This window comes from Ciconia boyciana, chromosome 18 (genome assembly GCF_034638445.1).
Source record: "Ciconia boyciana chromosome 18, ASM3463844v1, whole genome shotgun sequence".
Taxonomy (NCBI): domain Eukaryota; kingdom Metazoa; phylum Chordata; class Aves; order Ciconiiformes; family Ciconiidae; genus Ciconia; species Ciconia boyciana.
Window position 1 is genome coordinate 5,339,399 of NC_132951.1, and position 24,504 is coordinate 5,363,902.

The window sequence follows — 24,504 nt, forward strand, 5'->3', positions numbered from 1 at the left end:
TGCACTACTAAGAGGCAAATGAAAGCTTTTCTCTAAGAGCAGCCCTGGAAACGCTGGACAGTGTGTTCATGCTGAGGATGCACTCTGCACTGCTAGCTCCTGGGGAGAAAACTTGTGGTTGGGGTACCAACTGTGTGCTGGTATGTTTTGGCTTCAAACTCCTTGTGTGACCTTGTACAAATCAATATAATCTAAAATCTAGCTGTAGACAGCATCCATATCTTTGTGCGTATTTCTAGTTCCAAAAATGACTATTTATGTCTGCTAATTTCAGTGCACAGTGAACTTCAATCAGAAGAGGTGGTTAGATGTCCAGACCCACATTTATCCTCCTATTGGGGTTTCCAAATGCACCTTGAATACCAAGATGTATTGACACCAGTGAAGATCCTGGAGGTCTTCACAGACCCTCTCTGTCTCTAGATCTCCAGTATGATCAAAACCCAGCCCACTCAGTGCCCTGCATCCTCCCTCTTGTAAAACAAGGTCATTACACAAAGACTATGGGGGCTGAATACACCTGCTAGTAGCACTGTGTTGTGGGGTTATTTTAAATGAAAGGACCTAGGACTTGGGTCCAGGACGACAGCAACCCTAATCCGCACACATCTTACAGCTACGTAATGTCACTCACAGAGCACGTGGGTGGGATGGGTTTAGATCCTGGAGGGGAGGTATTGCCAATGATGGGCATTTTCCTTGAAAGAAAACCTATAGACCTGTTTGCGGTGGGGCTGCGGGCTGGGGCAGGTGAAGCTGAGTGTGCATGCACTGTAACGTGGTCGTTACCCCGGCGCTCAGTGGACACGTGCTCTCTTGCAAATTGTGGCTTGCGCAAGGCAGCTCTTGTAGAGATGAGAAGCCGAAGCATGAATCGGGGGAGCCTGACTGGAGGATGCCCCATGGGGGAGGCTGGGACCCTACCACATCCTCGTTACTGCTGACCTTGGCACGAGCACTGCCTGCTGATGGATCGGCTATGGAGCTGGACAAGACCCTGGGGAACCACTGTATTATCTATTATCGTCCCATCAGTGCCTCCCCTGACCCCTCCCAGCTCCGAATGCCACAGGCATCAGGGAGGGCATAAATCTCTGTCTGATACTGAAAGAGAGAAGGGAGCGAGAGCAGGAAAAAGGAGATGAAAAATGTCCTTTTTATGACTCTCACAACAAAGCTGGCCACATGATTCGTAGCAAACATTTCTCTGGGAAAAGGGAGGGGGAGAACGGGGGGAATCAGCAAAAAAGCAGAGCTGCTTCTCTCCCCTGGAAGATGCCCATGGGGAATTAATAGAAGGGGTATGGGTGACCTTTGAAGGTAAATATCCCAGGAAAGGAAAGAGGCCTCAAAGTTTCAGAAAGCTCACTCCAGTGTCTGACGCTGCCTTGTGAAATGCTCCATGCAGCACACATCCACCATGAATGGAAAGCAGAGGCATAAGCAATCTACTGTGCTAGAGGGAGCAGCAGGGCTGGGGCGTGATTAATAAGGCACTAATAGCAACCACAGCATTTGTGTTCATTTCTATTTGGGGTGATCCAGGAGAGCTCGTACTTGTGAGCCTGGGGAGAACTCCTGACCTTGGTGTCTTTAGGAGACAGAAGCCTTTAGCAGCGCAGCCCAGGGCCTGAGGAGGGGCTGGAGATACGTTGCCAGGGCTTGAGAAGCCCCCTGCACATTCCCCACCGATAGCTGCAGGACCACAAACGCGTTCCTGTGACAGCTGCTGAGTTGTTTGGGCTTATAACCCCCTGTGCTGCTGCTCCCAAGGAGGCGGCCCAGCCCCGAGGCTTCATGCTGGCACTAGCTGCAATTCCAGCTGCGCAGAAGAGCTGCAACGGGGCTGGGGGTGCAGACTGGGAGGGTTTGCACTGGGGCTCTGGGGATTGTCCTAGAGCATTGCTGTCATCAGACAGGGTGGCTGCAGCAACTCCCAGTGCGATGGGAAGGCACCTTTGCTCTCTGGCCTTCTCAGCTGTACTGTCTGTGCTGTGCCTTGGGCTAGGGAATGACATGCAGGCTCTGTTCTGGTTGAAAAACTTCACTGGACCTGAGATGTTTATCAAAGTGGACATTTCTAAAGGCAAGCAAGGGCTTGGAGTCATGGAAAAAGACCGTATGCCACCATTCTCTTCTGCCCTCAGGCAAGCATGTCTCTTAGTTGCGAGTGCCTTCCCAATTAGCAGCACTAAGAACGCAGTTGTACAGGGCTTAGAGTCCGAAAGCAGAAGCAACTTAAATCCGTTGACAACCAAGTCATTTTTAACAGGGTAGGTCTTGCTGAACCTGGTCAGCTGTGACTAGGGACGGTCTTGGGCTGGGGAGTGCTCACCAAAGCTGGTATCTTTAACTTGCCAGTCATGGAAATTGTGTTAAATTCCCACTTTTACCAAAATGGCTGTAACAACTCCTTGGTAATCCCAGTAATTTGATTTTGTCTATAACGTGCTTTTAAAGTAAAGGGATAAATACAATCAGTCTGCATAAAAGGTAGCTATTAAGGAGGAGGCAAGTTGTACAATAATAACTTTAAATTAAAAGCCCTTTCCCACTACTTCTGCTGTTGTGGGGTCTGCAGATTTTCCTTAAAACTTTTGAAACGTGCCTAGACTTCTTACAGGCAGCCATTTAACCTCCGTTTATGAAGAAATAAAGCAAAATTGATGTTGATTTTTGTCTACATTGGGGGATACTTTTGCAACATAAAAGCCCTTTTGCCTGCAATTTGCAGAGCAGCCCTGTCACATCGGTGAGGGCTGATACTGATAAAGATAAAGCTTTATAGCTGGGGCATTTGCAGCTAACAGCAAGCTAATGCTACATTTTCATTTTGATGCAATTAATGTTAATGTCTGCTACGAAAATTGTCATTAAATACCATTTTAAAATCCATTCAATTTGCATATGCAAAGCCCATTTACTATCACGTAAAATACACAGTGCCGTTCATCATGTCTTTTCTCTAGAATTTGTAGCTGTTGTTTTTCTGGTAGTGATTATTATCCGGCTCTTAAAATGAAACCTAATGTCTGGTCCAAACCTACACAGAGCAAGAAAACTCTGCGCTCCAGCAGCAGCAGGGCTGCTTCGGAGCCCCTTTGAGAGGCTCTGGGCACTTGTTTGTGTTGGACTCACACTGGCTCTTCCGGACCGCTGTGCCCTCCAGCCTCCCTCGTGCTCCTGCGGAGGACAGGCAGCGGAAGGACCTACAAGTCAGTCTAAGCAAGGTGCTGATGTTCTCCCCTGCAGACTTCCTGTTGCACAAATCAGCACAGTTGAGAAATCAGCACAGCAGGCGGTTGGGAGCTGGTACGCGAGGGGGATGTTAAATGGGTCACTTCTAAATGCTGTACCTGTTTGAACCTCAGGCAGGGCTCATGTATGCTGGATGCTTTATAAAGATCTTTTGGAAGACGCTGCGATGCAGAAGACCTAACTCAGTGTGAAGCCTTAAACATCCTGCTGCGTTGCAAGGCATGAACAGGTAGGCTTACGCCCTTCTAGAGGGGTTGCTGGAGGAGCAGCACGTACCAGCTCCCCTCTAGCCCTTGGGAGGGAGCCCAAGAAAGCAGAAGAGAGCAGTGGAAAGCTTCTCTGCCTCCATCCTGCTGTACTACCAGTTCCTGCCCAATGCAGGGAGATGAACTAACAAGTGGGAGAGAGTGGGATAAAGAACTTGAACCGATCCTTAACTGCACCAGAGCATTTCAACCAGTGCAAACAGGTAGAAATGCCATGGCTCTGACTTTCTGTCCCTGGCAAGCCATTATTCTGGCTTACAGCTCATGTTCCTTTAAGTTAAAGGATTGGCACTGAACATATTTTTAAGAGGTTTAAAGCCCTTAGTGCCAGAGGTAAAATGGGGATGTGTTGCGGCATGTAGATTAGATTTAGGTAGTTGATTATCTGACACACAGGTGCAATCAGATGTGGAAGTGATGCTGTGACTCAGTTGCAGCATGTCCAGGTTCAGGAGACTTCTGTTTTGGGGACTCTGCTAGCTGAGAAGTGGGGGAGATGTAGATGTGAGGGTAGGAAGGGATAATCTCATCCTGAGAAGGGCCCCAAGCCTTCCTCCTTACCGTGCTGTGATGCCATAAGTCAAGTCTGCAGGTACTTTAGGAGGACATTTCTTGAAGCGACTGTATTCATCATCTTTGCGCCGAATGTCCTTGGCCTTGTAGTACAAATTAAATTCATGGGCTGTGGTATAACCGGCCTTCAGAGCACCACGGTTCATGGTGATGAAGTCTCGGGGCATCTTCTGAACTAAAGCAGTCCTGGGCTTTACCGTGTTCCAGTGGCGTATTGCTGGAGATGGAAGGAAACACGAGAGGCAAAGAAAAAGATCAGGCATCTTGGGTAACTCCTATGTGGGAAGGCAGGCTGATGTTTGTGCACCATGCACAAGGGCCTTGCGTGGCTTGCATGCATTTTGCCATGGTTTCACTGTGGTATCCTATGGTGAACTTTGTATCCTATCCCACTGCATTTCATATGGGGACATCTCCCATCTGAATTGGATGTCTTCTCACCCTCCACCCTGGCTTGCTCAGCAAGCCTGATTTCACAGGGAAATTGTCCCTGAGAGCACAAAGTAGGAGCTCTCTCAAGTGGCCACGTGTATCAGCCTTTGCACATGCCGTACCCCTCTCTGCTTGAGCTCTGTGTGATCCTATAAAAGTTTGCAATATGATAGAGAAACTTTACTAGTCACCAAGCAATTTGGGTGATATTAATGGAAGTGGGTGAATGTTGGAGGAGTTCACCTCCAGCTTGATGAGAAGTATTGAAGAGCACTGGAAAGGAGAGGACAGTCCCTATATAGCATTAGGACTTTGTTGCAGGTCTGTATTTCAGTGGTGTTGTCATACCTTCAGGGACTCCTCCATCTGTCCTGTGGACGTACAGCCCGTATGAAAAATCAAAGCCTGGCAGGGTGTAGCAGTTTCTCTGGGGCTTCCCCAGTTCTGCCTGCAGAAGAGTGAAGTTAAAGGAGAAGCGTAAAGACCTTTCCTACAAGTTAAAGCCCCTGAAAATAAAAATTTGTAACAGAACGTGGCCACAAGTACCAGGATTGGCTCTGGCTCCACTTGGCCCAGGTTTGAATCCCACTGTCTGGACACAAGCGAGTGTGACAGTGCAAAAGGAGAACTCACAGCCATGAGGCTTCACCAGAGCTGAAGCCTAAGGGATGCTGAGTTTCACACAAGTTTTTACCTGAGTTATAAAGCGACCCAGCCTTGCTGGAAATAGGGATCCTGACTTGATATATATGGACTTGAAGTCTCCTTGTTTGGTTAATTTCTCCTTTGGCTGGGATGCCCAGCCGTGGTGTCTGCTGGGGAGACTCTGTGGCTTCTCTTAACTTTCCTTTGAGTTATTTCATTTCCAAACTGTGCATCCTCCTAGAAAACTGGCACAAACTTCCCCAAGCACAATCACATCACCACTCCTGCCTGGGAATAATCAAGACGCAAGGCATGTTGCAGGGGGAGGATAAGGGGGATGAAGAAGGGGGAGCAGAGCCTGGGGTTTATAGCAAAGAAAAGAACAGAACTTGAGCTCAATAACCTCATTTCTATTTAGTTTTAAAATGAACTCTTCCCCAGCCCATGTGTGTCCCAGCCTGGTGGTGTCTGTGGGATTAACTGACCTCCCTTCACCCCTTTGTCTCTACCCTCCCATCTCCATGGTGAAGTCACTGCAGGATGTGTGTCTTGAAACCTTATTGCTGCTTGAAAGGGAGGCGGTGGAGGAGGGAAGGGGCGAGAGCCTGGCAGCCTGGGTCTGTGTGTTCCTGCTAGGGCAAGCTGGAGCAGGGTCAGGCAACAAGTCCCCTGCAGCCCTGGGGCATGGTGTGGGTGCTTTGGGACAGGTTATTTTCCATGGGAAGGGTGTTGGAGGAGCTGGGGGGTCGTAGGTGCTGGCAGGTCTTGTTGGGAGAATGAAAGTGCTGAAATCCTACTCTAGTGCTTCTCACAGGTGAACATTAACATTCAGACGACCGTTATTACGCTCCAGAGTGAACACTCTCTGGATCAGGAGATGCTGAATCAAATGCAGCCCTTTCTGCAGGGACTGAGTGAAAAGAGTGAGACTGAAAATGAACCACCTCCAACTTGCCACTATGGCAGGTTGAGGCTCTACAGCGGTTGATAAGGGATGCTGCTTACCGGAGCTGCTTGTACAGGAACATCATCCAAAACCAAATTTACATTCTGTTCCCAGCCAGCACTGTGCACACCCTGGCTAGGGCCTCGGAGCAGCTATGGCTCTCCTGCACACTGCCAGCCTGGTGGCCCCTTTCCAATGTGCTGTTAAAGGGTACTCACCAAGATGCTGCGGAGCAGCTTGAGCGGTTCTGCATCACCCTCCGCTCAGGCAAAGCTCTCGCTGAGCGGGCTTTGCCTGGAGAGCGAGGGTTAATAACCCCTGCCCAAAACAGGCTCCTTTCCAGAGGGCTCTCTGGTGAGGTCTCTAGAATTTGCTCATAATTCCTCAACCTTTTTCACCTGGAGCCATTTTTTTGTGCATTCAGTCTGGAGTTTCTCAGCTCCTGTCTCTATATGCAGCTACACAGAAACTTAAGAGCACGCAGTGGCTGCAGCATCGGGCTCCTCACCAGCGTGTCCAGGGGTGGGATCGTGTCCACTTGCTGGAGCGACTTGTCTGTGTTGTGACACCAGGTCTGCTCCTGTGCAAATCCTGGCGAGCTGGCTGTCAGCTTTGCCAGTTTGTGATCATTGGGATGAAATCCTCTGTGCCTGCAAGCCCATACAGGGATGCTTTCAGGTAAATCCAGGGTCTTGCTTCCCAGGTCTGGGAGGGAGGTGCTTCATCTTGGTCCCGTTAAATCCATGCAGTTGTGATGCTATAAAGCAGGTGTGGGTATCCTTGTGACTCTCAGGAGCACAAGTTCACCAGAAAATGAATTTTTCTGGGCTTGCTAAGATCCTTTGATAGACTTGAAAACCACATCAGGCTCCTTGCCCTGTGCAAGGCTACGCACCCTCTGTTGCAAACAGACCTTAGTAATTAGCTTTTTGAAAGCAATCGACTCAGCTACCTGATACAACCTGTGTGTAAATAAGGTGGCTGCTTTCCTCCAGCTGTCTCCTGTGAACCTCTAGCAGAGGAAGGGAGTGTCCCTTGCAGATCCATCCAGCACTGAGCACGATGGGAGTGAGTGGGCTTTTAGTGCTACCACAACTGAAATATCACACGGCAGTGCTAAACCATATGTGCATGCTGTGTGTGTTAGGGAGATTGCGCAAAATGGATAAACCAGTGCCAGGGATGATAAAGTAGCTTTCATTGCTGATCTATTTCTCCTGTATTTACAGGCATCATAAGCTAGCTATTTTTAGATTAGTTGTCACTGATATACAAGGGAAATGGTGTAGCGTTTTTCAGGTGCATGAGAAAAGGCTTTTTCCAGGGATCATGTTCTGATACTGGATCAGCTAAGTGAGGTCAGAAATATGCTATGATGGCGAAGGTGTGGCAGATGAGAGAAAATTGCTAGAAACTGCAGGAAAGGAGAGAGGTTTGTAACCTGTGGCAAAGCTGCTTCCAGACCTTTGAATGCAGAACTCTGCAGAATGGAAGAAATTGTGGGATTTAAAGATTCCCTTTTGCAGAGCACCTGAAGTTAACACAGTTGGGTGTTTACTCCATCACAAAATGAGTGCACGTTGTTTCCTTTTATGATTGGGTGGCATTTTACAGTCACTTTGCACTGAATAAATAAAGCTGAAGGTGCTGGATAATTAATTAACAAAAAAAATCTGGTCCAATGTGTTGAACATGGAGAGAACCTGTGCCTGAAGAAAATCAACAGACTCAGAGGACTCTGGTTGCCTGCCAACATCTTTTACCCACAAAAGCAAAGAATGGCAAGGTAGCAGGAATGAATCTTGCTCAGTGTAATCCAAGATTACAGCCTTTCTCATTCATAAATTAGCAAAACGCTGTTGCAACCTCATGGGCTGGTTTCATTTGCTCGTCCTGGGGTGTTGTAGGTGTGCTGTGTCGTAAAGCTGTGGGGAGAGCGAGCCAAAGTTGATGCAGAAGGCCCTTTTTTTTTTCTTCCCTAGCTCCAGCACCGTTTCCTGTGTTCAGGTTTAGCCTGTCACAAAGCTGCTTGGCTGGAATACAGATCTGTCTGACAGCTGTGCCCATCAGCAGACAACTTCATTAAACCTCATTAAGATGTCATTTCTCTGCCTTATTTCCCACCTCTTGGCTCTAATTAAAACCATCTCTCTCTGCATCCCAGGCGGTCCTAATTTTCTCTGGGTACCTTCTGCAAGTTTTCTCCCTTTACGACCTCAGCGAGGAAAATCTGGCATCTTAAATACTGTTTATCCAGCCTGTTTGGAAAAGACAACTCGAGACTTTTTCCTGAAGCATTCCCAGAGCATCCTGCAGAGATCATCACCTCCTCCCAGGGCTGCGAGAGACGTGTGCCGAGGCTTTGCTTGCACTCTCAAAGTGTCTTTAAGGACTCACCTGATGCATCCTTTTCCCTTGGACGTGATAGTTTACACTGTTGAACCAGGTGTGTCCTGGGATTGGAGGGTGCCATGCTCAGACTGGCTGCACCGCAGTGGTGGGGGTGGTTGATCAATGGGGGTACCCTGGTCGGCTGAGGAGCGAGCGGTGTTGGGTGTATTGAGCTCCCTGGCCTTTGCCAGGTAGTTTCCGATTTGTGCAGCCCCAGGTTTGAGCCCTGGATTTGTATTTGAGTGTCTAATGGTGTTGGAAAATGTTTTCTGTGAAGGAAGAGGAAGGCTTGAAAATGGATCTGTTTGTAAGAGGTGGGTGCATCGCAAAAGTGTAAGAAAGTACAAAACCTTTAAGGACTCCAGGTTTTGTTGCAAGACTTACTTGTGTTTCATGGTATTTATGGCCCATTGGCACATGCTGCATCAATTTTTCTAAAGATGACTGAGACTGCGAGAGGGGTAGGAGAAGTGTCTGTGCAGAGAGGTACAGCGAGAGATGGAGGCGTGGATTTTTAATCCCTGCATCTAAGACAGGCCTTCACTGGGAGGGGACGCTGGGCAAATCCATGAATCCTCCCTGCTCGGAATCAGCCGGGGCTGCCCTGTCCCCTCCTCGATGGCTCTGCTCTGCAGACGCCTGCAAACCCCGTGCCGGTGCATTTTCAGCCTGCCAGGCCCTGCTTCCTTCCCTACCTTCTGTTCCCCTTTTCATTACACCCCCTTGTACAGTAAAGCCTCCCGTCATGCTGCCATTACTATTATTATTGCAGATTTACTGCACTTGCAGAGTGAAGTGATTGCGGTGACAAGGCCCAGCATTTTTCCCTCCTTCCCCCCACGACAGCTTGAAATCAAGCCCTTCATTTGCATTTACATGATCTTGCTGTGCAGCTTATGAGATCGGGAGATTTATTTGCTACTTAGCTTGATGTTTGATTACACTCTAAGAAGGCAGTGAGCTACAAAGTGCAGGGATACATCAGAACTGAGCTACTGAAAGCCTCTGGGGGACAGTAACTCAACATCAGGTTTAGGTAGATGAGAAAGGGAATGTTCAGTGTTTTGAGAAAGGCAAATTTGATCAGATTTTTTTTAAAGGTGGAAGGAAAAAAAACTTACTTTTCCTCTCTTACAAAAAAATGGTTGGGAAAACAAGAATGTTGTTAGAAAACCACATCTGAAAATCTGGATTTGTTAGTGCAGAAGAAATCCTAGCAGGGGCTGGTGGCTGCTGGGCTGCCTGCCGCTAACTGCTTGTAACTTCCACTCCCAAGAAGATTATTATTAATAAGTTGGCACTTATCTTCGAAGCTTTTCATAAACATTAAAGATCAAAGTCAAAGGAAGTTTGCTTGATGAAGGACTACAAAATCTGGCCCTGATTTATTAAGCTTCAAAACATGCCACTTAGCATTAATCCTGCTGTAATAGTGGGGAAACTGAGGCAGGGAATTAATGTGCCCGTGCAGGACAGCAAAGGGAATGGAGTTTGGACTGGGGAGAGAAGCGGATCGTTCCGGTACTCTGCTGCGTTCAGAGTGGGAAACCAAATTACTAGCCTGTCCCGCAGCAGCGTGAGTCTTCTAGAGAAAAGGGTGATGGTTGGGCAAACTGCTGCCCTCGCAGTCAGGAATGGTAAAGCTCAGGGATCTTACTGGGAGTTCAGCTCCTACCCCAGGTAGGGCAGAGACACTGCTGACCCAGAATATGTCTACACATGCAGTCTGCACTAACCTGTGCTCCTGACTGACCTGCACTGGGAGCTGTAGCTTTATTAGCTAGACACCTTTGAGTGTCAGGTCCAAATTGGGAAGATTTTCCCCTGAGTAGCTACTTTTTGCATAACGCTGGCACCAGAGGACTGCGAGGACAGGTGGGACACAGGCATCCCCCTCGCTGGGTTAGACACCGGCGGCACAACTGGGCTGCAGACGGCGATTCCAGCCCAGGGTTCTGCTTACCCAGCCCCAGGAACCAGCCTGCCCCTGCCCATCTTCTCTGCTGACAACTGAGGGCTGTGGATGCGGGTCCCCGACACAGAAACCCATATCTAAGGAAACACCCACTATCCGGTACAGCAGCTTCGCGTGCGAACTGTTTGTACTTAGCTTTTAGTCTTGAAAATTGCCATGAGATATGCTATTACAATTAATCATTAAAGACTTAAGAAAGAGTATACCCCATTACATAAAAGACTCCAGTGATGATCTTTATCCAACTTGTAAAATGGGCAGACTTGATGCGAGTGAATAATTTTCTTCTCATCTGCACAAAATCATGAATGCAAGTCATACTTTGAGCCTGAAGTGAACACTGCGAGACCAGCCTATAATTACCAAAACAGAAAAAAAGAACAGCGTTTTCTAATGAATGACAAGCCACTAGGTGGAAATCTAATTTGGTCTAATTAAGCAGCCTTTGTGAGGATTTGTCTTTAGATGAAAAGAGGGAGCCAAAGAGATCTAAATGCAAATGAACTCTATCATTTTGGTTTTAAAGGGCCAGACAGATATGAAAGTATTTGCGTACACAATACTTTCATTTGTCTTCATGGGTGTATTCACCTTCTAGTTTTCTGTTGAAAAATCGTGTTTGCCCCCAAATTCTGGGACTCGGAATACTAGTCACTCTTTGAGTTAGAAGATAACGATGCAACAATTTTAGCAGTAGGGTATCGCAACTGTTAAAATTGCTTTTCTCTGTAACAGGGCTGATTCTTTCTGCTGTTTGAAAATGGTTTTGGAAAAAAAAAAGGATGCTTTTTGCTAGGGAGTCAGATCCCAAGTCTGCCGCTGTCAGTGTGTGGCATGGTATAACTCTTGGGTCTTTGGGGGCACCTGCTGGACACTGAGCTCCTCCTCAGCGCCTCCGCGTCAGTATGAATTACTTCAGCATTGATAAATCACCAACACCTTGCCCAGTTGTGCTATTTCTGCTGATTCTACCGACAGTCTCAATGCTGGGAGCAGGCAGCCCAGGTACAGCCCCAAAGGCTGAGACTCACCGAGGTGTTTGACTATAATTGAGATGGAAATATTGAAAAAGATCTTTTCCTGCTCTATTAAATCTGCTCCTGGCTTTAAGATACATTTGTGTCTGTGTAAGGTTTTGTGCCAGCCTTGAAGGTCAAAGAAGCATATGTGTTTCTGTAGTGGGTGTCACAGCTTGTGAAGTTCACATCAGGCTCCGCTTGCCTGCAAGCCCTAAAGCAGCAGCACGGTCTGTAGTCATAAGACAAAGCCACTGGCAGGAAGGATGGGTTATTTGGGATAAAGATGGGTGCAGTTTACAGCTCCCACTAGACTGAGGTCTTACGTGTACCTGATCTTTCTTGAGCTACAGCCACCATTCACCCCTAAGAGGCGGAACGGGCCTGGGAGAGATTTGCGGACACCTGCCAGGGAATGCTTTTGCTCAGCGTCTGTTGGGTTCAGTGGGAGCGCTGAGGTTTAGCTGAGAGCAGGATGTGGGTTATTTGATGATTGGGAGAGAACATTCTCTAAATGTTAGATGGGACAATGTTTTTTAAAAAAAGTTTTTTCCTTCCCCTTCCAGCAGTTATGACCTTTTCTCTGTGCTTCATCCTTAGTAATGTCTGTTCTATAAACCTCCCCATCTGCTACTCCAAGAAAAATCCCCTTATGTTCTCAAGGCCAGATGTTGTCCCAGATTACGTCCAGCACAACTCAACTTAGCGAAGCTGCTGTTTACACCCTGTAACTTGCTGCTGGCTCCTTCAACTCCATACAAGTAGCTTTCATTTCCTCCTCCTGAATTTTTGTGGGCACTATAGAACATATTAGGCTAAATGCTGCCAGTGTAGCATCCATATAAGCCACAATGACATTAAAGGAGTTGAATGCAAGTGAGAATTTGACTGTGAGCCGTTTCAAGCAGACTGAATATGGCCACATTCCCTGTATAGCGCAATAGTTCCCCAGTGGCCCAGACCTCTGATTCTTAGGGCCAAATTCAATCCCTGGCTGCAAATGAGACACTGGCTGCCTTGAGAGCTACCTGTTATTTCATAGCAGAATTTGCCTGAAGTCAATACACTTGTGGTACCTCCTAGAACAAAATATTCAAATATTTCAGACTAACAGACAACTTGTTAAATTCAGGCAAACCTCTGGTTCAGGAATCTCTTGGCTTTCACTCAAGGAGAAACTCTAATCTCTGATCACAGATGCAGGAACTTACCAACTTCAGTCACTTCATGTACAGAATAATCTCCATTTTCATTAGAGAATAAAGTTTTTGCTGTTAAAAAAGGATGCTGTTTCTTTAATGTAATAAAACCTCAGCAGGACAGAACGTCTTTACTAGACTATCCCCCACTATTCCCACAAGAAATCAAATATAATCCTATTTAAGAAGCTTTAAATAATTTTGAGCTTTCATATTGACTTATTAAAATGCAGCTTAAAAAACGTCTTCCTTGCAATCCCTTTACAAGGGTCAGGGATATAAAATTTGAAGAAATATGATTAGTAGATCAGTTGGAAAGATATATGCGGCAGCTTCCAATTTTATTATTTAAAATGCCCTTTTAGAAGAAAAGGTGATTCTGTAAAAAGTGGCACCATCTCCCTGAAGGAATCTAGTTGTGGGGTTTCCAGTCCTATCTCCTGCATTCAGCACCCAACGTGTCTGCCAGGCTTTTCTTAGACCTGAAGAGCCCTTGCAGCTGGGACAGAAAAGTTGGTTTCTGTGTCCTCATACTCCAGCAAAATAGAGGCTTATCAGGCTCTAAGCACAGAAGAAGCCATAGCACTTGTGGCCATGCGTTGCTTGGTGCAGAAGACAAAGTGATGGTAATAGAGATGCAATTATGCCACAGAGGAGAGAGCCATTGCAGAGCTGTGAGCACTGGTACAGTTTGGCCCACAGAGCCTTTCTTTTACCACCTGGAAACTTTGAGGGATGAAGAGCTCCTGTAACCTTTCAGATGTTGGTTGGAGTGGGATGAGTCCCTCTTTCACTTTCTAAACACTACGTGTTGGAACAGAAAATCATAGGATGAAACGGGGATCCTGCTGTGCTGACTTGAACTCTCTGCAGGGTGAACTGCATCTTACCCAAGCAATGGCTACAGGCTCCACTAATGCGTCCTGAGGGGTCCAGGCAGAAATCTCCTTCCAACAGACTTCAGACCAGTTGCCCATGTTCAGTCCTATCGATTTGGGAAGAACTGGGATTGTAACCAAGAGCATTCTGGGGCACATTGCTAGAAAAATTAACTGGAAGGTGCTAAGCAGAGAAAATTGAGTCAGTTACAGGTTGTCCTGAGCTTCCACTCTGCAGTTCTCCTGGGATTAGCCGGGTTGTATGGATGTAAATGATGAGACAATTTGATCCCTGCTCTTGAAGTATATTAAATACAATGAAGACCCATATTGTGCTGTCAGTTAGACAGAACTCCCATTAAGCACAGAGGGTCTTGTGCTAATGCAAGAATCTGCCCGAATCATTTGCTCTGTCCTACAGCAAAATGTATTCAACATGCTGAAATTTAAACGGCAAAACCTAGTGAGCAAAATCACACCCTGCCCATTACACTTACAGCCAGTTACTGTGAAATCCTAATGTGTCAGACTTTCTCTGGAAAATAAGGTAACTAATAACTTTACTCCTGCCTAAGGCTGGACTTTGGTCAAGGCTGTCAAGGCTTCTATGATTTTCATGTGCTTTTGAAAAAATACCCATGATTTTGACACGTTGGGATTTCTGTGTGTGAGCAAGCAGGGAGCTGTAATGGCTGAACTTCCCCGAGAGCTGCAGTGCTCAACCTTGGGCGCTCTGCAAGACAAACACCAAAGGGTCCTGAGCCCACTAGTGCCTCTCTGTCTTCAGTTCCTGAAGAAGTCAGTGGCAGTCAAGTGTGATTGACTGCTGGCAGGATCTTGCCCAGAGTTTTCTCCTGTGGTAGAAAAAGAAGCAGTGACACCGAAGGCAAGGCCAGCAAGCACTGGAGAGAGCCTTAGTCCGCCGAGGAGTTGTCGTGAGGTTTTGCCCTGCCCTGCCTTCCTAACTTTCTACATTTATGACAATAATTGTGAAACTGGGCTGAAATAGCACTGGGAAGTTGCTGCCAATGGTTTAAAAACTATCGTTGCCTATGGGTTGATCTTATTAATGGTGCTAAAAACATGGCAAAAGTTATCTGGCTTACAAATTAATGCTCGTTGTTTTCAAAAGGTGTATATATATTTCTAAAATGCCCCATAATCCTAAATCTGACTCCCTCATTGCTTTCCTCACCAAATTTTCTCAATACAATTTCAGCTCTGCTTTGTTCTATTGTTTTTCTCTCCAGTCCTATCTTTTTTTTTTTAAAGGGTAGAACATAAGGGGTGAGATACTGCTCAGGTGACGTACACAAGTAGCCCAATTGCTTTCAAAGGGGCTACCTTGTGAGGCAACCAAGAGTTGGCTCAAAAAAGTCACTTCATAATTGCATCATATTTGCTAAATCAGATGTTTTACGTGCTTAAGAATTCTCTATGTTCCCTTCGTGTTCAGCCATTACAAAAGGCTCCTGCTCTGCTGGAGTTCTGACCCATATTTTCCTTGCTGCAGTCCAAATTTGGTTGCTAAAAGGTAAAGGGAAAAAAAAATCTCTGTCTCATCACATCTCTCCCAACCCCTGTTCAGCTGCTGTGGTATTTTCCTTCATTATGCTGCTGCCTCAGACTGTAAACCTCTCTAATTTCCTACATCGCAGCTATTTATTTAAATGCTAACTCGCATTATGAAGTGATAATCCACAAGCGCAGGAGATAATTTATGAAGCATTTAAATTAAGAGGAGCAGCTAATTGGGAGCATGTGTCTTATAAGCCTTGCTAACACCAGAAAACTACAAATTAGGGAGAAAATGGAAGATATTTTTATCTTGCTTTTTTCTTTTGTAATGCACTGAGGAAAAATATTACCATACATCACACAAACACTGCTGTTCACAGAAGTCTTCTTTTCTGTTGTTCTCTTCGTAGTTAGTCTAACATGCAATGCTCTCGTTATTGCAAATTCCTCATTATAACACACAAACTAATCTTTGCTCTCGGAGAAGGTGGAACGAGGTGGGGTTTTCTGTCTCCAAATAAAGTGGAATAAATTTTCCAGGAAAGGTCCCCTTCTCCGCTACACACATTAATTTCAAAGAGCAAAGACTCCCTTGTTATAAGGGATGTTAAAGTTCATTTAATTTAGGACTGCATCGTGCTGTAAGAGTTTTATAGGTTTTTGTTGAAATGAGAATGAGCATAAATGGCTGTGAATTGGGGAAAAGCAAATGTGCTGTGGCCACAGGGCTGGAGGGAATGCATTTCAGATGCTCTGTTCAGATTTTGGCACCAAAGTCACAAACCTTGATTCCACCGCACCTTTGTGGTGGTTTACTCATAAAGACTAATATTGACCTGAATCTGAATACCGATGTGCCGCACAACGTGCAAGTCCTGGGATACAGCTGTATGACAGAGATGACTCACTAAATACTGCTGGGATGGGCTGACGGGGAAAGGAGGGGTTTAACACCCAGGCCAAGACCACAGCACTGGGGAAGGTGGTAACCATCCCCAGCTTGAAGTTCACAATCACGCACCAGATTCCCTGGGTTTGCTCTTGGAGGCTGTTGCCTCAATGGGGAAGGTGCAATGCTGGGTGTCCTCGGGAGGCGGCTGCTTTTGCCTGGGAGCGTAATGCCCCCTTTGGTTGCTTTTTTGGATGTTGGTGCTTTGATCAGAGGAAATGGCTGGGATGTTCTCCCTTAGGAGCAAGGGGGTTTCTCTGTGCTCCCCAAAGAGCACCCCGGGCACCCAGAGGATTGCATTAACACAGTTCAGAGGGAACTCATGGGATATGGAGAGTGAAGCTGACAGTAAGGACCACCTTAATATACAGCCCTCTCCCAGCCTTCAGCAACCACTTTAGAGTAGTTTTCAGTACAGTTGTGCGAGATCTTTAGTTAGGATCCCCCTTTACTAGGCAACCAATTCTTGTGGGTCCCTTGTGTGGTTACTCGAGACAGATTCGCTGTTAGAGTAAAATATTGTGCGCACACCCTGCCTTGCAGGGTGCTTGGGAACTGCAGTGAGGTCCTTGCACGGAGGATGCTCTGGAAGTGTGTGTGTGAATTCAACCCCTACACGTGACTGCATATGTGTGCACTGCGTATCTGGAAAATACATCGCTTTAATCTTTGCATTCCTGTTTCTGCTCTTACAAATCTCCCTTTACATATATCCTGTCAAAAGCAGTCAGCAAACAGGCTCTGGCATTATTGGAGTTGCTCCTCGATTCGAAGGAAACCATAAATCTGAAACTTCAATCATATCTTTATGATCATTCAGCAAACAGAGATGGAGGATTTATTCAACATGGGATAGCAAAGGGGAAACTGCAGGGGGTTATTGCAGGAGATATTGGTTTAGCTAAGGCAGAACTGCTCCCTCGGGCCTCTCTACGGCCGAGCCAATGAACAATGGCACCAATGACAGTAACAAGGCAATTATGGGGAAGAGGGTGAGGAGGGGGTAATGCTTTGTTAAAGATAGAGGTAAGATTCCAGCATGGTGTCTCTTTTGTGTGCTTTCAAAACTAAAGGATGGTGTGTCTGCCTGGGGTGGTCTTATTAGGAGCTGGTGATCCTAAAAACACAGCAAGTGCTTAAAAGAGCCTGTAGCTTGTGTGTGATTGTGCTGCTCTTAGGAGGTTATGAAGATTTCCTCCCTAATTAAATAGGGCTGGCAATAGGTTCCCCTAATCCATCCCATACCCCAGGGCAGGAGATAAGGACCTAAACCTCTGCTGACAGAGGTTTGTCTCTGGCTGTAGCTGATGTTGGGTTTTCTGCATTTAGGACTAACACTTGTTCCCAGGAGGGGACTCTGGGGACCTCCTCTTGCTGGGGGGACGCTCAGACCTTCACCCCAGGCTGGCCACAGTGTCGTGCCACAAACGCTACAGCAACCCTTCCACCAACTTGACCTGGAAAGGCTGTTTTGAGATTGCTCAGTGACCTGGTGCCCAGCCAGGCATTGCTCCCAGCTTCATATTTTAGAATTTTTTTTTTTAATAGCTGTTGTCAACTTTTTCAAAAGCCTGACTAGAAAATGAAGCCCAACCCTTAGGTTTCAAATACAAAAAGATTTTTGAACACCATAAGCAGGCGGGCCTGCGTCTGCTCTCATGGGGATCAAACTGGGGCAGCGCTGGAGGGGGCTTCTCCTGAGGTACACCCTGACTTCAACATGCAGCAACGCCGGGGTCAGCTGTGCCCATGGGCCTCCAGCAACAAAGTTTCCCGAATGCAAAATGGGAACACAAAAGCTTTGTCACAAAGGAGTGGAAATGTTCATGGGCGAGCTGGATCCTGCCACTGCTGCCAATAGATGGGACTTGCATGAAATTTGCATCTTTTCAGGGTGCATTAGAGACAAATGTCACTTTTTAAAAAGATGCAATTGTGCAAAAGCAGGAACTAAATGATCCATCCCCACCTGTCCTGCCTGCCCTCCCCTTCCCTTCTTCTGGCAATTTTTCCTCCCCCCTTTCCCTTGCGAGCCCCCGAGCAGTTTGTTTTTGCCTGCAGAAGGAAGCTTGAAATATTGCAAAGGGGGTACAGGCAGCGCTCCCTGCGGCCTTGCCCCTGATGGCACGAATGCAGACATAAAATAACCCAGCGCCATCAGTAACCTGTCGCCAAAGCCCCACTACGAGGTGAGAGTTTTCCTCCCTGCCGTGGCTGTTAGCTGCAATGTATTTCTCCCTGCACTAAGCACCGTCTTTCCCAGGGCTGCATTACAATGATTTATAAACCCCATTTCTGGGGAAAACTAATAGATCAAAGTGAGGAGAAGGAAAAGGAGACATGAGCAGCTGGAAGAAGATATTGAAGCATGAAACAAAAACAGAAATGAAAAAGTAGTTTGTGGCACTAGTGAGTTGTTCTGTGCTGCACTTCTATTATTGAAAAATAATAGGGGGAATCTGTATTTTAATCCATTTTTTTTAAGAGACATTCAAGTAATCTGAAAAGCTCTTCCTAGAGCCAGCTTGCTTTTGTGTGTTTGTGCATCTCTTACAGAACCACTTATTTTGCTGTTTAGCCCTTCCCTGTCTATTCCTGTGTCATTTTTAGACTTCCCATGTTTTAAGCAGCATCTGGATTTTCTAACAGGGTAACAGAAAGCCTTGCATGGAGGACTGATGCTCAGCTGGACCTGAGCCTAGGATGTGCTTGTTCCCGAGCTGAGACTTGGTCAGGTTTTACAAAGGGACACCATGGGCTGAGACTGGGGTGGCCAGTGAGGTGCTCTGCCTTTGTTTCTGTTTCCTCTCCTGCACAGTGGGGATGAACGGACAAGATTCATCATGCAGTTCTCTGTGTCAGTCAAGTTACATCCCGACTGAACGGAGCCAGGAGTACAGACCAACGCTCATCTCTTAGTTTTACAATGATTAATGCATTAGTGTTTGTAAGAGCTTTGGAGATAAGAAGCTAATTGGGCTTTTGCGTGTGTTCTACTTGTCTGGTTCAGCCACCAGACATCTCTGACTTCAAACATAGGCAGTGGTGGAGAATTATTATGAAAATAACCATAATCCTTGAGCAGCACTTCATATATTCAGAGGGCCGCACAAACCTTCTATCTACAATTTCCCCACATGGCACGCATGTAAGTGCAAATGTTATACACAACGGATGAAATGCATCAAATAGGACAAACAGCAGATTTGGTGGCAAACAGATGTGTGTGGCAAGACTGCAGGGGCTTTTCTAAGAGATTGTACAGAGCCATGAGATGGAAGCTGATGAATTATCCCTAGGCATGTTCCAAACTTGTCTGAGGTTTGCAGGTTTCCATTCAAAGTATTTTCTCTACATTCCTGTTGTCTTGTTTAAATTTTCACTCTCCCTGGCAATTTTCTGTTGCCAGTTAATGCTGCAGCGTTGTGTTAACTTTAGGCTGGCTGGTTTACCTTGGTTCCTGCTTTCTGTTGCATCCTTTGGTGTTAGTAAAACAGTGTTCCTGGGGGAACGCAGGTGCAGGGATATGTTCATGGACATGTATAATTGATGCTTCTCGCAGATAACACAGGAAGCAAGCACGTGTTGAACGTGCTCGTGTGCCTGCCCTGCACAAGGAAATTCTGCACTTGTTCACACAGAGGAGCAGCGTGGGCAATGAAGCAGTGTATTTTCCTTTAGGTGACTTGTAAAAACATGGCCTGGAGAAGACATATCTAGGATGGCATTCAGGAGCAAACATCCATGATGTGATCTGCTTTCGGCTACGTTTCATGACCACCGGTAAGTGAGGTAAACATTGCTATTTGCAAGATCAACACCTGACTGTTCAATCAATCAGAGATGACCAACATCCTCACAGCCGAGCCTGACTTTTTTGGCTCAGGGCTTTGATCAGTAAGAGCTGAGTGAGTTAAAATGAAAATACCACCTTTTTTTTTTTTTTTAAACTCATGCCCTGTGCAATGCAGTCTAACACCCTACTCAAAAACGCTTCAAACCAGAGAAGTCATCTCGCTAAGATGTTCAACCTCTCCTCCTTTTGGTTATGCAGCCCCAAGCCAATGCTGCTTCACTGAGCCATGAATCTGGCACTGGTGTTGTAGCTGGTACCTGGCACGGTGGCACACCAGGCAGCTGCAGAGGCCCTATTATTTTCACTGCATGGATCCTGCTTACTGCTGACCAGAGCCTAATGCAGCTGCCTCTTATGCAGACCTTGCACTAGTAGCTGCCAACTGCATCCCCTATTACAACAGGCAGAAAAAGCTGTCCGTGCTCTAATAGCTGTTGTAACCCTCCTAAAACTATGACAACGTCTTCCTTCTGACTCCCTATGGCCCAGCCAGTCTTTACTCTTCTTCTGTTCCCTGTCTGCAGAAAGAGCTCATAGGATGAAAGACAGCTAGGCAGGTAGGGAGAGCCGAACATGGACTAAGAGCTGCCAGAGGAATATGAGAGGAGAATTTTGCCCTATAAGCTTTAATAAGGTGGTGGGTTAAGAGAAATGCAGCTAGGGAGAAAAATGGGGAATGTTCTCTCTCCAAATGGGCACTGCTTCAGTTTGTAAAAGCACCAGGGATTCCCCATGTGGCTTAATTTATTATTTTCCCACTCGTTAAATGCCAAAACAATAAAGCAAAATCTATTGTTAGCTTTAAAATGCAGGTGATTTGCATATGGCTGTGATAGTCCTACTGCTGCCTTCATTTAAACTCAGTAAGCCGAGGTACCTTTAAAAATTATGACTTGTTTTACATTTAATATACTGAACTATGTTAACATAATATTAAGGGGCTGACTTCACAGCTTAATTGCTGATCACGTAGAAGGCTGCTTTAGCAGAAGCATTAGTCTGGCAGCGCTGTACGGTCTGAGACGAGAGCGGCTGGAATAGCAGCCTGCACAAAGGGGCTGCGAGCTGCTCCCTCCCTGCTGCGATGCTCCCCCTAAGAGCACCCTGGAAACCCAGAGTCATTTTTACTCCACTCTTGGTTTACTCCCTTGTGCTGGAAGGTCTTTGGTGCCCTATTGCAGAGCAGTGCCTGTGCAATACAAGCAGGACATAATTGTACCTGTACAAAGTGGTATTAGAAAATCAGGTGGGTTTTTTCCCCCATTCAGTAAGCTTTTGCAGAGGGGAAGGAATGCGCCGTTTCCTCGCAGAGCAGAACACGTACTGTACTTCCCAGCCCCGAGTCTCCAAGGTTGCTGTAGAGAGACTGTGCAATTCTGGTGGTGGTGGTGGTGTATCTTCTCACTTTCTTCCTTCCTTCTTTGACCCTTGCTCGTGTCAGGCTGAATGCAAAGAGGGCAGGTATTGGGAATGGGAACCAGGTCCACAAAGGCTCTTAACATCTCCTTGAATTCAGAGACCCTGTGACAGTATTTTGTTCGATATGGTTGGCTAAGACTGCAAGCTGGTGCTTGGGAAGGGTGAATTGCTGCATTTTCCTTTACAGCTTCTGCGTTTTCAGCATGCTGAACCACTGGGCCAGCACTCAAGAGCAGGGCATCGCCTTTAAGGAGAGAGATTCTGCAAATGGCTGACTCGTACTTGATCCCCAAACCTCCACCAGCAACGTGGCACACGGTGCTACCCTTCCTGTCCACTGTGTTAAAATATAATTAAGGTCCAAATACTGCCTCAAGATGCGTCCAAAATAAGAGGCACTCACAGGCTTTTTAGGAGCTCGAGACGTATCCAGGCATTACCAGCTACTCACATCCATGTGTCTCTGACTTCCGCATGCGGCTCCAATTTGGGAGTTCTGGTCTCCTTAAAAAAATCACTTTTTTTCTCAGTTAAAAAAGCATATAGATTGACAGAGATGTACACCAAGTTCTAGCCCTCTATGATTTAAAAGAGCAAAGTTATAGGCCCCCGAAAATTGAGGTTTATAATAGAAGCACTGGCAAACCCTTAACTACAGAGAAGCTACCAGGCGTTGCAACAATAATTGGGAAGGGAGGGGAAAAAAAATCACACTGTTTTTCAGTGCTTAGCTAAGAAATACAACAAGAGAGTTTATTGCTTGCAAAACACAGCTGCACTGCCTCAAATTGGATGGAAAAACGAACCTTGATAATTTATTACACCCCTAAAGTCACAAGAATGTACCCATAAATTACTTTTTTGGAGGGGGAGGGAAGTGGTACCACTGTAGTCCATTCTGCACAACCTACTTATTAGTATCATAATTTATTATTATTATGCCCTGCTGTAAATAGAGAGGCAGATAAAACTCAAATCTATTAAAACAACCGCTCCACTTTCTCTGAGCCACTGAGGGACACCATTCCAAAGGAAATGAGATAAATTACTAAGATGAATGTATGAGTCTTGCATTACAGCACATAGTTTGTATATATGCAAGAGCAAGAGGATAATTCAAGCAAAAAAGAGTCGTGTTAAGTTTTACCGTTCAGGATTCAACACAGAGGGATTGGAATAATATCAAGTGGTCAATTAAATATTTCTAATGTATAGATTTTTTTTTTCCTGAAGATCCTATGTGTTAACTCGGAATGAATGTGCAATGCTGAAATAGCTGCCCTGCTTCTATTGCAAATGTACTTGGATCAGCATGTATTTAAAAATACGCTTTATCCAGCTATTGTGAGGAAGTAGACGCTATACTGAGAAGTCTGAAAATTATATTGATAGACTATATATATCCATATATATCCAAGTGGTACTGATTAATTGCAAAGCTGATCTGAATTTAAGGTTGGTGAAAGACACTGCTTTGCAGTCCCAGAAGGGCAAAGTGGCAGAGCCAAAGGTGCAGTTATAAAGTTCACCACATGCCTCTGCTAATGGGTTTCAGATAAGTCAACAGGAATTTTGTAATATTTTTCCTTTTCTTCATTTCCTTCTAGAGTAGTCAGCTGGACCAGCAGTTTTTAATGCTGTCCTCCCCTTCCCTGCCACATGGATGGATTAGCAGAAATGATAACTGTATTGGGAGGTTATTGCTCATTGCCCTCTTCAGGACACAGGTCAAATGCCTGTTAGGTTATTGCAAAGTCAGGCTGAGTTTGGTGCTCTTGGACATAGTTACTGGGTTATAATGGAGCCCTGATTCTGCAGGCTGCTGGTCCAGAACGGGTTTGGGTGCGATAACTGCCAGGTCTAAGGATAAAACCTAGCAGCAATCTTCTTTCTACACAGCCAATTTGTGGTTATCAGTTTTATTTTTTTTAAAAAAGAAAAATGACGCACATGTGATAAAAGTTCATAATGGACTTTTCTAAGTAATGTCAGAGTTGTGCAGGTTTAGCTGGCTTCACTTTTATGAATGCTGGGGATTCGCAAAGCAGAGTACATGAGACACAAAGCCAGTGAAACCTCAACGGTCCACAGTGTAAACAAACTTAATGAGAAGAAAAGAGTCAGCAATCATTTCATCTTCCCTACAAAGCCTGCTGCTCTGATCGGGAAAACAACACCCAGGCCATGCAGTAAGGCACCGAGACTTTGTGCTCTTGCTCCAGAGGGTGGGGGAACAGGAGGGATTGACAAAGGAAGGAAATGAGGCCACCTACTCGCTGTGATACTGCAGATTTTTGTATTTACAGACTGCTGGTGGCCTGCATCAACCTGTACATCAGATTATTACTCTTACAGTCTTGCATACTTGTAGCAACTGTGTGTTTTTCTATGCCTCTCTTGAATGATTGTCTGCATGCTTTCATATTCCATGCGTTGGCCTTTTTTGTGTGGGGATTAGCTTTCATACTGACGGTTGTGGTGCTTTCCATTTTTCACTCTCAAGTAAATGAAATTATTTACTTTCTGAGCTAAAAGGTATATGAAATATATTTATAAAGCTATATTTAACATTGCTCCAGGTTTGGGCTTGGACATTTGCTCCTGCAACTTATCTCTTAAATTGTTTATGCAAGAACATGAGGGAAGAGAAGGCAGGAACTTGTTCCACCTTCATTTGAATGTCAGCTGCCAAATCCAACAATTTTAGCTTTTTCTTTCTGGGCCTTTGTTCAGATCCTAAATATCAAAGTTCCCAGGGAAAGCTGAATTTCCACTCTCCAAATGACAAGCTGTGCTTTGTAAGGGTATTTCCTTCAGATGTGGCATTTGCCTCTCTGGCAAAGTGCAGAGCTACTACTCAGGCTCTTTTGGCAGCTTTTCCTCCTGCTTTTGCCTTTCGCCCAGGGCAATGCTCTGTCTGCATGGCCTGGCAGTTTCTAGCATTTAGTTTGGTAGCTGGTTACCTTCTTGCTGAGGTTCTGGCTCTGCCTGTTTATAAGCAGGAAGGCAAAGAGGGACCAGGAGAGGACACCACCTTCCAGGCTCAGACACGTGCCTAATATGCAGTGCGTAGTTTCTGCTGTATATTGATGTTCAGCTTTTTCATAAAAGAAACCTGTGGTTTCCCTGTATCGGAAGCTGTGGGTAAATCCCTAGTATTTTACAACATCATAGAGAAGCCCC

General features: G+C 45.8%; 1 protein-coding gene across 1 annotated transcript in view; it reads right to left on the bottom strand.

The window, feature by feature from the left end:
• The window catches only part of CFAP77 (cilia and flagella associated protein 77), a 61,714-nt gene that overhangs the window by 20,305 nt on the left and 16,905 nt on the right, over positions 1-24,504 (bottom strand). Inside the window, exons 2-3 of the mRNA XM_072883091.1 lie at positions 4,878-4,977; positions 4,086-4,314 (exon numbers count right to left, since the gene is read on the bottom strand). Of these exons, the coding sequence (XP_072739192.1) occupies positions 4,086-4,314; positions 4,878-4,977 (329 nt within the window). The remainder of the gene's footprint in view (positions 1-4,085; positions 4,315-4,877; positions 4,978-24,504) is intronic.